At 37.1% G+C, this 14347-nt stretch overlaps 1 protein-coding gene across 5 annotated transcripts in view; it reads right to left on the bottom strand.

Moving 5' to 3' along the window:
- Positions 1-14347, bottom strand: part of WRN (WRN RecQ like helicase) — a 141750-nt gene that overhangs the window by 123244 nt on the left and 4159 nt on the right. For all 5 annotated transcript variants that reach the window (XM_066235107.1, XM_066235108.1, XM_066235109.1 and 2 more), the window contains exon 2: positions 253-369. In XM_066235107.1, coding sequence (XP_066091204.1) covers positions 253-345 — 93 coding nt within the window. In that variant the 5' untranslated portion in view covers positions 346-369. The remainder of the gene's footprint in view (positions 1-252; positions 370-14347) is intronic.

Raw genomic sequence — 14347 nt, 5'->3', positions numbered from 1 at the left:
TGAATTACAATAAAATAGGTCAACCACATAAACTAGATTTAAAAAGGAAAGTATAGTGCAAAGATTATCATTTGTAAACCCAATCAAAATGTAATCCCACTCACCCATTCAGTGACCAGATTCTGGTTCATTCACACAATAGCTACTCTAACTTAAATAATGACCTGAAGTTTAAAAGTAAGGCCGGACTCACTTTACAGTCAAATTTACATACAATGTCCCATCGTAAGGAAAAACTGATGAACTGCATACCTTCTTTTCTTCTACAGCACACCTATTATTCTGCAGAGACATCCATTCAGGAAATTTCCTCTGCTCTAGAGTTTCCAATACATTTTTATTCATCTTTAAAAAGATCTGTTGTAAAATCTAAAAAAAATAATAATAGTTTGTGAATAAATAAATTACAATCTTTGAAGGAAACTTAAGAGACAGGTCTGTCGATATTATGAAAGAACCAAACATATACACGTAAAGTCAGAGCATCTAGGCCCACACATAGTACACAAGAGCTGGAATAGTAAAAGGAAAACATATAATACGCCAGATCTATTGTAATAACTACACATTAAGCATTTCTTCTGCAAACTAGAGGCAGATTCATAAACAAGAACAAGGTGACAGCTTTAGGTGGTGGGGTGGGGGCTCTGGGGGAGGGAAGAGGAACAGGAAAAAACAGGGAAAACTCATGGACAGAGACAAGAGCGTTGTGCTTGTAGGGGATGGGGGAGGGTGCATGGGGGAGGCAGAGGAATGTATAAGGGGATAACTGGTCATAGACCAAAATTTAACTTGAAATGTAAACACACAGTGCAATGTACAGATGATGTGTTGTGGAACTGGGCACCTGAAACCTGTATAACTGTTGACCAATGTCACTCAAATAAATTCAATAAAATAAATAAACAAAACAAGTGAACAAGCTGACTGAGTTCTATGGTTCTAGCAGTTTCAAAATCCTATTCTTCTATGATTTTAATCCTTTCAAAGAATAATCTTTATCTCATTAACGATGAGAATCCTTGGGTATATAAATTGCTATAAATTTTTGACATCTTTAATATTCTTATCAACTGTCCTAAGATTTAAGTAAACCCAGCAATCTGTACGATTGGTTCACAAGTCTACTTAAAAGGGAATTTTGAGACAGGTAACAGCTTTTCTATATTAAGATGTTTTCTTTTTTTTTTTATGCTCTTAGTCTAGCAAGTGAACAAGTTTCCTTAAGAACAAGAGTTTCCTAGAAGATATGTTTTTTAATCTGTTACTAGCCTTGAGGGCTCTCCTCAATGTAAACAGAACTTCAAGAATGGTTATGGAAAACAATGAATAAGAGAACCACTACATACTCTTTTTGTTAAAGGTAAAATGGGTCCATACCCTATGTGATTTACACTAAATTGAAGTAGCCTTAGTTCTTAATAAAATTCTTCAAATTCCAACCTTAGTTCAAATTATTTCAAGTTCTATTAAAGGGGTAGCAGTTTTGAATATACACCTGCAGATCCTTATGATAAAACATGACATTAATATAAAATACTCAAAAGAACTATTTATTTTGTAAGTTCAAAAGCAGCCCTCCTCCCTTATTTATACTTTATCTCCCTGTATCACCAAGCCTAATGCATAGAGATATTCAATAAAAAAAATTCATATCAGTAAATAAAAAAAACTATTTATGATTTAGGAACAGTCTGTCATCTCTATTGTTATTTAGCAATATAAACTCTGAAGAAACGAAACAAATATCTAACTAGTATCCACTTTAATTGCTCATTTCCCCAAGCACAAACCCAAAACTGAGAATACTGATAATTCATGGAAGAAAAAATTTTAAGATTACTTTAGCAAAATTTTCCATATAGGACAAACTCTATCACTCTTATGCATTGGGAAGGAAAGGGTTAACAGCAGGCTAGTAACTCATTCTCCCTAATGGAGGAGGAGAAATAAAATCAACCAGGATACTAGTATTCTAATCACCTCAAACCAAACCATAGCCTGGTAAACCTACAATTGATATTTATAACAGAAAAATACCAAAGAGTCCCTACCTAGGCGGTCAAGTAAGCTAGCTGTGGAATTAAGAGAGTAAAAGAAACAGGAGATTAAAAAAGCTTCCAGTATGCAATTTTTTTTGCACACATTGCTCAAAACTATTATTTTATTCCAAAACCATAGCATGTTTACAGAGAAAAAGAGAGCATTTTTGGAATCTGTGTCTAACCAGTTGGGTTTTCTCCAAAAAAGGGGAATATTCCATGTTCTTGGTGATTGCTTGTATTCTTTGAATCATTAGCAAAGTTTGGAGTTGGGTAAGACCTATGAGTCACTGAATCAAAATCGACAATTCAGAGGTGAGATTACATGTGTTATATGTAATAAGATAAAGAATGTAAAATATATGTGCTTTGTTCACTATAAGGCATTTTAGAAATGTTAGTGGTTATTAATAAATTTATACTTGTCATAGATGAAAACCGTTGACAGGAGAGTCAAAAGCTGGTGTGTGTGTGGGTGTGGGTGTGGGTGTGTGGGTGTGTGTGTGTGATGTCTGTTCTCAATCTTTTTTCTTTTTTCTAGAAATTAAATGTAATGGAGTGGCATCAGTCCACTGGAACAAACAAGTTTCAAGTATACATCTCCATATCATGTAAACTATTCATTGCATTATGTACCCATCACCAAAAATAAAAACATTTTCTGTAACCATATATTTGGCCCCTTTACACCCTTCTTCTCTGCCCCCCATAACCACTTCCCTTTTGTCTGTGTCCATGAGTCTTAGTTTATAGCCCACCCATGTTTGAAATCATATAGTTCTTAGCTTTTTCTGATTTACTTATTTTGCTTTGTTCTTAAAATATATTTTCAAGCTGGAAAACAAGTTATTGCTATACACAGAATAGATCATTTGCAAAACTGCCAGAAAATTAATGTCTCTGAAAATAATACAAAGCTCTATAAAAACAAGCTATAAAACTTGGAATCTTGTAAGTAATTCATTCACACTGCTAAAACAAAAATAAAGTTCGATAACACTTTCTTGCAGCCACCTACAATGGTAAAATCATTTTAATTTGAAATGTCTAATTTTTAGATGTAAATACTCTCTTTTGCACATAAATTCTGCCTAGATGCTTTCAGGCAAAGAATTGAAAGTAAACTTGTTTACAAACCTAAAATCTTTATCAAATTTACTTAAATCTTAGAATAAAAAGCATAGAGAAAATTAAAGTCATAAAATAATTTGCAATAGGGAAATTCTTCACATACATGAGGATTTTAATCATTGATCAAATAAAGGTCATTCTTGGAAAGGGTAAGTCACTGAATAAAGAATTTTTATTTACAATATATACTTAGCTGTTATGTGGTTGAGTACAAACTTTAACACATCTTTCTCTAAAATCATTCTTATCATTTCATAATGTTTCACGTTGTACCATGAAAGGATCTTAAATTCCTCTTTAAAATAAATAATGTATTTTGATTTGCTTTGTACTTTCCTGGAAAAATCTAACCTATTCATCTAACCCTATCTGCCTCTTTTCAACCTTTATCACTTTTTTAAAGACTGTATTTAAACAACACACACCTGACACTTTTGTTGTTTATTTTTCTGATTGTTTTGAATAGCCCAATTTGAACATGTCTGTCTTTCAGTGAGGACATTCATCTCATTCACAGTGTGAGAACTGGAGTTTTCCTTTTTATCTTACTTTGATTAATATTTATCTTACTTTCTTCAATTTCCTCTTATTCTTTTTCTATTTTTTTCTGACTGGATGAAATTATCATTCATACTCTTTCCCATTCTCAATGTTAAAATTTCACTTTTCCATCCTGCAATTCCTATACCATCTCAGCAAAATAATAAAATTAAATCCCTTTCCCACCAAAACCCTATACATTTGCACCATCCCTCTCTACCTAGCAGGGCAAACTCTTAGAATGATTTTACATCCTCATCCTTCTAACTACTGTTTTTTGCTGATGTGTTTCGTTTTCTTAGTACTGCTCTTCTATTTCAAGAATCTTACGATTTTTCTAAACATTTATTACAAATATTACAAATCTCACCATCCATTTTAATATAAATGTACAAATTTAAATATATACATTGCTTACTATAGTTTCCTCTTCTCTTCATCTCATCCTTTCTTGAATCTGCTCTGCTCTGACTAAATTGTTTGATTAGCAGACTTTTCCAATTATGTTCCTCAGGGGGAATACGTAGGTAATAAACTCTGATCCCTGCACATGTAAAAACTATTTTTTCAAATAGGGGAAAGATATATTAGCTGATGTAACATAACAGCCTCTCAGTAGTTTGTAGATGTTCTCTTAATGTTGTCTACCTTTTAACGTTGCAAGTAAGAAATCCATTTTTTTTCTCATGCTTTTTAAAATTGTAGGTAATCTCTTTTTCTCATCTGAAAGACTCTCAAAGATTTTTATATTTTAAAGATTCTAAGTGCACATTCTATTCTCCTTGGGCTCAATGAGTCCTTGGAAAAAACTTTTTTTTTAGAGAGAGAGTGAGTGGGGGAGGGAGAGAAAGAGAGGAAGAAGAGTGAAAAGCATCAACCGTAGTTGCTTCACTTTAGTTGTTCATTGATTGCTTCTGGTATAAGCCTTGACCAGGGTATTCAAGCCGAGCCAATGACCCCTTGCTCAAGCCAGCAAACCTCTGGATCATGTTGATGATCCTGTGTTCAAGCCGGCAACTCTGCCCTCAAGCTGTTGAGCCCAACTCAAGCCAGCGACCTCTGGGTTTCCCACCAGGGACCTTAGCATTCCAGGGCAACCTCCTATCCACTTAGCTACCGCTGGCAAAGCAGAAAGAACTCCTTTCCAAGACTTTTAGGATCAGAAAAATTTCTCTGTGTTCTGAGTTTCTCTATCCCTCCCCTAAAAACGATAAGTTGGAATTCTAACCATCAATACATCAGAATGTGACTTAATTTGGAGAGTCTTTACATAGGTAATCAAATTTAAATAAAGTCAGTAGAGTAGTTCCTAATCCAAAATGAGTGGTCTCCTTATGAAAAGGGGAAATTTGACACAGAGAAAGACATGCATGGACAGAGGTGATGTGAGAAATACACCGAGAAGAGTCATCTACAAGCCATGGAGAGAAGGCCCAAAAACAGATCCTTCCCTCACAGCCCTCAGAAAAAGCCACTCTGCCAGCTCTAAACCGTGAGACTAGAAATTTGTTAAGTCACCCAGTCTGTGCTACTTAACTATGGCAGCTGTAGCGAACAAACCCCTATCACTAACTTAATTATCAAGTGCTGTATCTATTCCTTTATTTCCTTCTACAGCATTGACTCACATGCTAGTGAATTTCTTCCTGCATGAATTTTCTTCTAGTCTATTTTTTCCTTCCTGACTCCACACCTCTTTAATTTTGTTGTTTTAAGATATTTCTTCCACTTAACTTGCAAGATGTTAATTTCACTCCCAACAGTGATACTCCTCTTACAGTTTGTCCAAGTAATTTTTATAATGTTAATATCTTCTTAGTTTTACAAAGTTTCTTTGTCCTCTAGTTGAGTCTCCTGAAATGTGCAAATTATTTTTCTTTTGCAAAAATTACAATCTAAATATTTCAAAGATACTTTTCAATAGAAGTTCCTTATTCTGTATGTTCTGTTGTTGTTTCCACTGATGCTAGATTCCTTAGGTAGACTATTGTTTCATTTGGCCTGTCATCAGCTCTTAGCGTCCAATGTCTATATGTGATAGTCAGTTTTATGTGTTAACTTGACTGGGTAAGGGTGATCAGCCCAGAGATGGTAAAACATCATTTCTGCAGAAGGTTAGCATTTGAATAGGTAGACCGAGTAAGGAAGAATACCCTCACCAATAATGATAGATATCCTCCAATGTGTTGAACAGAAAGGCAGAAGAAGGGCATATCTGCTCTCTGCTTAAACTGGGACATCCGTCTTCTCCTGCCCTTAGACATCAACACCCCTAGTTCTTGGCTCTTTGGACTGGGAGCAGGACTGACACTATTGGCTCCTCTACTTCTCAGGCCTTCAGGTTTGGACTGGGACTAAACAACTGGCTTTCCTGGGCATCCAGCTTGCTGATGCCAGTTCCGGATCATGGAACTTCCCAGTCTCCATAACTACCTGGGCCAATCCGTTTTAATAAATCTTTTTCTATATATTCTATTGGTTCTATTTTTCTGGAGAACCCTAACTAATACACTATATCATATTTGTTCCTCTTTGAGCCAATTCTATCTTCTGTTGGTTCCCTTTTTAATGAACTGAATAAATGTGACATGTGTCCATTCTGTATCTGTATGAGACACAGTCTTTAATTTTTTGGAAAATTATACCTTGACACTTAACCATTTAGTATCCATGTGACTTTGGACAAGTCACTCTTCTCAGTTTTCATTTCCTCATCTATAATAAGAGGATTAAATTCCCATTATATTATTTGCCTTATTATATTACATTATTATTATCTATCACTTGCCATACTGACCATAGGGTTGATGTGAAGAGGAAACAGTGATAAACATGATGTCACATCTTACACTACAGTTACACCTGAGTTGGTGTACTGATAGGAGTAATGATAGATCTTTTACTACTATATTATACCTAATTCCCTTTAATGCAATGAGAGGGATTGAGAATCTGTGGGTTCAGCTAGAGATACCAAAGCCATACAAACTACACAAAGTATCATATATAAATTCATCCAAAGTTAATTAAGCACTGAAGGGCTTCCAGGGTAGAATGTTCTTTTAAATGATACATTCAAATACAGAAGAGAAAATGAGTTCATTTATCAAAGAAGACTTCTTTCTTCCCCATTGAATCTGACCCAGGGAGAACAGAATTTCAATTTCAACATGCATGTATTTTTTTCTCTAACTATACTTCACGAACTATATTTAGGAGTTTCAGACTACAACAGTAATATTAATATACTCATCTAACTTTTCATGTATGTAGTATATATAGAAAAAAATTTCAATGACTGATAAATTATAAGATTGGATTAATATGTGTTTTCAATAACCTGAAACAGAGAGCTTATAAAACCAAAGCAGCTTAAATGGTTCAGCAATTCAATTTGGTTAACAACACTCTAGTTGTGGTTAGACTTTTGGGGTTTTACCTATGCAATTATAGTATTTTTACCAAGAAAGACAGCTTATAGTCAAAAAGCCTTTCAAATATAATCAACAATGCAATCAATTTCTGAGTTTGATTTAATTTATTATAGTACATATTTTCTAATGACATAACCTCACTCTTGGAGTTTATACTTACCAATATACTAGCAACTATTGTAGTTTTATATGTGTCTCTGTGTGTGTGCATGTGCGCATGCACATAATCTATACTTCATTGTAGAAGATATTTATTTGGTATTATCCTGTATTGTTTTTGAGAATGCCTTTCTACTTTTCAATGCACTACCAGGAATAGGAAGGTACAGGGAAAAACAAAGAAGAACCAAGGAGCCCACGACCACGTCCTCATTAAATTCCCTAGGGAGGCTTTCTAGACTCTCATTAATCCATTGACAGATTCTGCTCATCTGAATTTCCCTCCAAAGAGTCTAAGCAAGCAAACTGAAAAGCAACGTAGAACTACGTATTCGCATTTGGTTTGGCAGAGTAAATCACTGCAATTTTAAAACGTGAACAGGACGATGCTTCTTTGAGAGAGCTATTTCGTTATAATTATCTACTAAATTTTCATTACTGTCAAATATGATATAACATAATTAGTATTAATAAAATATAAATAAAAATTTGTATTAATGAAGACAACTGAAATAAAGGGTAAGTTGAACCAACCAAATAAATACAATAAAATGCCATTAAAATGGTGGCAGCAGAGGAAAAGGAGAAAGCCTCTCTCTGTGCTGTGTCACTGGGAAAAGCCGCACTGCCCATAAACCAGAACAGGACTTGACCTGCACTGAATCCATGGCACAGTGAAGTGCTTTATAACTGAATTTCACTCCTCAACTGAATAATTCATTATTTTTAATGAATTTCCTCTGTTCTGTAAGTAGCTATAGCCAGTCAGCGAAATCAACCATTATAAACTGGGAAACTGCAGAAAAGTTTTCAAGTAAGTCCATTTAAAACTTGCTTAGTCTGCCTATTTTTCCTTTTATATTTATTACTGTTACTTCAGATGGCCTAAGATGAAATTTTATAGGACTCATTATCAAGTGGGCATTGATGGTTGTCTACCCAGCATCCATTTCACCTTGCTTGCTTTTTATAGTACAAGTTTAACTCAGATAATGACCAGTTACCCGCAAAGCCAATGTGGGTAAGCAAAGCTGCCCCCATTCCCAGATCCTATGGTTAACCCAGATGATCTAAAGGTAACCCTTTACCCCTTGCCACAATGAGGATTCAGAAACTCAGGTCTAAACTCAAGGCATTCCCCTGGATTTGTTTGAAGAAGAAAATCTGACTTAATTCTAGCCAATGGCACAACAGGGAGTGTTTGAGGAAGTGGGAGGGCGGGTTTGAGAATAGCACTGTCTTGCTCTTGTAAGAAAGCTAACAGAAGAAATGCCCTCTATTTGAGAAGGTAAAACCTGGGCCCCCTCCAGCCATTTTGCCACCATGATGGAAGTCAGCCTGAGGACAAAGCCAACACACAGAAGAAGGCAAAGATAAGAAATGGAGTCTCGGCCCTGGCCGGTTGGCTCAGCGGTAGAGCGTCGGCCTGGCGTGCGGGGGGACCCGGGTTCGATTCCTGGCCGGGCACATAGGAGAGGCGCCCATTTGCTTCTCCACCCCCCTCCTTCCTCTCTGTCTCTCTCTTCCCCTCCCGAGCCGAGGCTCCATTGGAGCAAAGATGGCCTGGGCGCTGGGGATGGCTCCTTGGCCTCTGCCCCGGGCGCTAGAGTGGCTCTGGTCGCGGCAGAGCGACGCCCCGGAGGGGCAGAGCATCGCCCCCTGGTGGGCAGAGCTTCGCCCCTGGTGGGCGTGCCAGGTGGATCCCGGTCGGGTGCATGCGGGAGTCTGTCTGACTGTCTCTCCCCATTTCCAGCTTCAGAAAAAGAAATGGAGTCTCAGTCAATGGACTAAACCAATCTCCAAGTCAATCCTACCTCAGCCTTCAAGTTACATTAATAATAAATTTCCTTATTTCTTAAGCCTCTTAGAATCAAGTTTTCCATGGTTGCTTTCTAACTAATACACAAACATAAATGAAAATAAATCAGATGGTAAATCCTTCTTCTTGCTTTAATGCCTTATGTTAAATAAAAACAAATTATAAATAATAATATAGCCACACAAAATTACAATTAGAAAATTTTCATAATTTCATAGAGTTTTAAAACCTTTTAAAATTAGAATAAGAAGCAAAATAATATTAAACAGCAATTAAACAGAAAGGTATAACTTAACTAAATGGGAGTGATATGTAACTTTTGGATGCAAAGCTCTGCATTGGGTTGAAACTCGGCATTGCCAAGTAGAAAGCAAAATGCATCAATTTTACAATAAGACCAAATTAAGTGTGGGAAGACAAGTGAAAGATAAAAATGAAGACTTGGTTTAAGAGAAATCTGGAAATTAGTACACAATTCTGAAAGCAACCATATAAATTTACCCAATACAGTTTTTCCATAAGAACTTCTAACACTCCTTCTAGGCCTTTTGGCTAAGATCAAGTATAGAATTTCTCTTCTTCTTTCTTATTCTTCACCCTCCCCCTCCCCTCCCCCCTTCCCCCTTCTCTTCTCCTCCTTCTCTTTCTCCTTCTTCTTCTCCAAGTGAGAGGAGGGGAGATAGAGAGACTCCCACATGCACCTCAACTGGGATCCACCCAGCAACCCCCATCTAAGGCCAAAGTTGTGCCTATCTGAGGCCATACTCGCAACAGAGTGATTTTTAGTGCCTGAGGTGGAAGCTCCACGGAGCCATCCTCAGCACCTAGGGCCGATGAGCTTGAACCAATCAAGCCATGGCTGTGGGAGAGGAAGAGAAAGTTAGAGAGAGAAGGGGGAGAGGGAGGGAAGGGGAAGAAACAGATGGTCAGATCCAGGACATCCACATGCCTGGCCAATGCTCTACCACTGTGCCAACCAGCCAGGGCCTAGGATTTCTAATACAGTCTCTTCAGACAGGGCAAGTTTATGTAAAATGAATAAAAAGAAAAACCAGCAATTTTATTATACCTCCAAGAAGGCAAAAGTTATCTTCTAGTCCAATTATCTTTAGTTTATGAATGAACAGAAAAAAGTAAATCAGGCGCCAATCAATGGGTGATGCCTCATGCCTGCAATATTAAAACTTCCAGGAGAAATAACAAAGCTTTGATATTTTTTTCTAATGACTTCTATCGAAAGGATCCCACACCTCTATTTTCATAGCCTCAAAACGACCTAAAGTGAGGGTAGAATCTCTTGCCCTCCTCTGAAGAGATGCACCAGAGTGAAGGGAGACGAGATCATAAAACTCTAGTGGCAGAAACACTGGAGGTAGAAAGAAACAAAGGCTTGAAGTAGGCTCGAGGAAGAAGGTCAATCGTTCTACTTATTTGGAGAAGAATATGAAATTATTCCTATTTCTTATTTATTCGTGAAGTAGTTATTCAAAAGCCATCCTCTTTCTCAATCCTCCCATATATAAGCATTTTATATAAAAAAAAAAAAGTCAATCACCTTTAAAAGAGGCTGACTGCTATTACTAACCAGTTTTTACTAGAGGTAAGCTTAATTTTTATCAAAAAGCTATAGTCTCCTAAAATAAACAATTTTCCCCACCAACTCCTTGATGGTAGGTAATTTATCTATTTGATTAAAAGCTGCAAATACCCCTGAGATGACCAGATTCTAGATAAGCATACCCAAACTTAGTACTTTTCTATATGTATATGAGCAAGAATCAGTTAGAAAATATAACTAACATTGCTAAACTCAGTAACAGCAAAAATGACAACCTACTGAGGAATAAACCAAACATAAAATATAGAAGAACCATTTTAAAAACTAGAGAAGTTTACTAAGACATCAAAAAATAGCTACATGGGCCCTGGCCGGTTGGCTCAGCGGTAGAGCGTCGGCCTAGCGTGCGGAGGACCCGGGTTCGATTCCCGGCCAGGGCACATAGGAGAAGCGCCCATTTGCTTCTCCACCCCTCCGCCGCACCTTCCTCTCTGTCTCTCTCTTCCCCTCCCGCAGCCAAGGCTCCATTGGAGCAAAGATGGCCTGGGCGCTGGGGATGGCTCTGTGGCCTCTGCCCCAGGCGCTAGAGTGGCTCTGGTCGCAACATGGCGACACCCAGGATGGGCAGAGCATCACCCCCTGGTGGGCAGAGCGTCGCCCCCTGGTGGGCGTGCCGGGTGGATCCCGGTCGGGCGCATGCGGGAGTCTGTCTGACTGTCTCTCCCTGTTTCCAGCTTCAGAGAAAAAAAAAAAAAAAAGAAAAAATAGCTACATGAGGTATAATGAGTTCCTGTATACTTCACGTCAAAACTGTAAATCTATTAAGTCAATACGCGTGAAGAAGCAATATCAAGAAAAAAATGTCAGCAGGATTTTCATGAAACCACACAAGTTTATATTAAAACTCACTAGGAAGAGAAAATGCTCAAAGAAAGTAATTTAAAAAAAAAATAAGACCAATAAGGGGAAACTCACTCTACTAAATATAAAACAGCATAAAACAATAGAAATTAAAATAGTGTGAGCCCTGGCCAGGTAGCTCAGTAGGTAAGAGCACTGTCCCCCATATACCAAGGTTATGAGTTCGATCCCTAGTCAGGGCACATACAAGAATCAACCAATGAATACATAAATAAGTGGAACAACAAATCAATGTCGCAATGTATCTCTCTCTCAAATAAATACGTAAATTTATAAATAGTGTGGAGCTCTTATAAAATGGAGATATAAATCAATGAAATAAAACATACCACATCCAGAAATAAACCCATGTAAATATAGAAATTTGACATTTGATAAAGGAAGTATTTCTAATCTTTAAGAAAGAACAAAGGATTCAATAAATGAGGCTAACAAAACTCTATAAATTTCAATACAACATTATCAGCAAAAACTAAGCTAATCATCTCCAATTTCTGCAAGAAAATGGAAACTGGCTCACCATATTCAAAGACGTTTTTTAAAGTTATCAAAATTTTAAATACGCATAGTCTTCAACCCAGCAGTTCTGTCTATCCTATGGAAATACACGCACATATGCACAGAGATGTAAGCAAAGGATGTTTATTATATCAGTCTGTAAGAGCAAAAATTCTAGGAGCACTTAGTAGGGTTAATTAATAGCTAAGTAAACAATGACATCCATAATATGGCATAATGAATAGTAAAAAATAGAATAAAACTATATGTATTAATAAGTTATGTACATATGTGCTAAGTGAAACAGGAAAAGTTAAGTATCAGTAATAGTTGCCATTTAAATTTTAAAATAGAAAATGAAATTCTGTCTGTATGTAAATGCAAAGAACAATCCAGAATAATACATATCAGTTAATAGGGGCCCTTACAGGGAAAAGAATAGAATTGAGGTCAGGTATATGAAGAGACTTTTAATAGTCTATAGTTTATTTGTGTCTCAGTTAGCATAATCTCTTTCTCCCTACTTTCCTCCTTCCTGTCCAACTCTTTCTTGCAATCTGAGAGTAATATGAAGGGCCTCTGTAGATCATGAAGTCAAAAGTGACTTAGAGTTTTCCAATTTGGAATCCTGAGGATAAACAGAGTCTCATAGTTTTAGTAAAATCAAGAATGAAAGGAGCAAAGAGGCTGACTAACTTTACACTAGGAAAAAAGAGAGTAACAAACCCACTTAGCCCTCCGCATTCAGCCCTCAATGTGCAACAGCAGAGCTTTCTGAATGGGATGACCTCATCCCAGCACCAGGAATGAAACCCAATTACTTTATGGCCAGTAGGGAAATCCCATTCCCCTTGTCACACGACTGATTCCGGGATAAGAACTAAAAGTCTCAGCTCTCTGCTCTCTCTCTGTAATTACTAGATCCAAGGTGGTCCAATTGTGGCAAAGCTCAGGATAGTCCTTCAGAGGTATGGGAGAGAATGCTTATGCTCCTGCCAGAGGTGAAGGAAGAAATCGTAGCATGGATGCTGCTCACAGTCATCTTACAACCAAAGGAGAAATCACCCTGAAGATAAAGCACCTTCATGCTTTCTTCATGGAAGAGGGCCAAGTACAGGGCCAGAAAAACAGAGCTCTGAATGAACCTGTGTAAAGGTCACTCTACCTTAGGATGTGTTGCTTTAAAGAGGTAATAAATAACCTTTGCTAAAGCCAGCTGGATTTGGTTTTTCCATTAGCTGCAACTGAAAACATCCCCGCTGCCACAATGGGATGAGTAAAACCTAAAGCCAATTTGTGATGTGATTTTTGAAGCCCATATAGAATTCCATTTTCTTTATCTATCTGTATTGATATTGTATCTCTATGATATTGATACCCCTATTGAATTTTAACTATTCCCTACTGATGACAGGTTGCTTACAAATTTTATCACAAATAAGTCAATGAACACCCTCTGTGTACCTTTACACATTCATATTGTTATTTCTGTAGGATAGATTCTTAAATATGAAATTACTAGGTCATAGAGTACTGTCTTTGGCTGCCTTCTCACCAATAAATTATTCACAACCCTGAGAGAAAAGACAAGCCAAAGAAACCTACACAGAAAGACTTGTTCAGGAGCCGCATGATAATAAAAGCCTTTGGTAAGGAATTTCAAACTGACAACTAAGAAAAGTTGTCTTATGTCACCTGCCACTCTTACAAAAACACTTTGGTCAAAGAATAAAAGTCCATGAAGGGCTTACGGGTTAACTATGAGATGCCCTATAACCATACGTAACTCAATACCTAACTTTCTGGTGTTAGATATGGAATCACGTTGATGGTATCTGACTTGGGTGTTAATAGACCATTATCATCACCATCACTGTCACCGTCAGTATTGTAGCCATTTACAGTGGTCCCTCGTCTATCATGGGGGTTAGGTTCCAAAAACCCCCTCCCATGATACGCAAAAATCCACGAAGTAGTGACCTTATATTTATTTTATTATTTATATATTTTAAGGCTTTATAAACCCTCCCCACACTCTTATAAACCTTTCCCACACTCTTATAAACACTTCCTATGCTCTTAAACATTTTCTACACTCTTAAACCTATGTAAAATCCCGTGATATAGCAAAAAAATCTGTGATACAAAATTAGATATAAATAATTTAAAACTCTGCAATACAGTGAGAACGCAAAAAGTGAACCTCAATATGGCAAGAGACGGCCCTGGCCGGTTGGCTCAGCGG

The sequence above is a fragment of the Saccopteryx bilineata genome, chromosome 6 (assembly GCF_036850765.1).
Source record: "Saccopteryx bilineata isolate mSacBil1 chromosome 6, mSacBil1_pri_phased_curated, whole genome shotgun sequence".
Lineage (NCBI taxonomy): Eukaryota > Metazoa > Chordata > Mammalia > Chiroptera > Emballonuridae > Saccopteryx > Saccopteryx bilineata.
The sequence above is the reverse complement of the archived record's forward strand: the minus strand, read 5'-3'. Positions and strand labels throughout refer to the sequence as shown.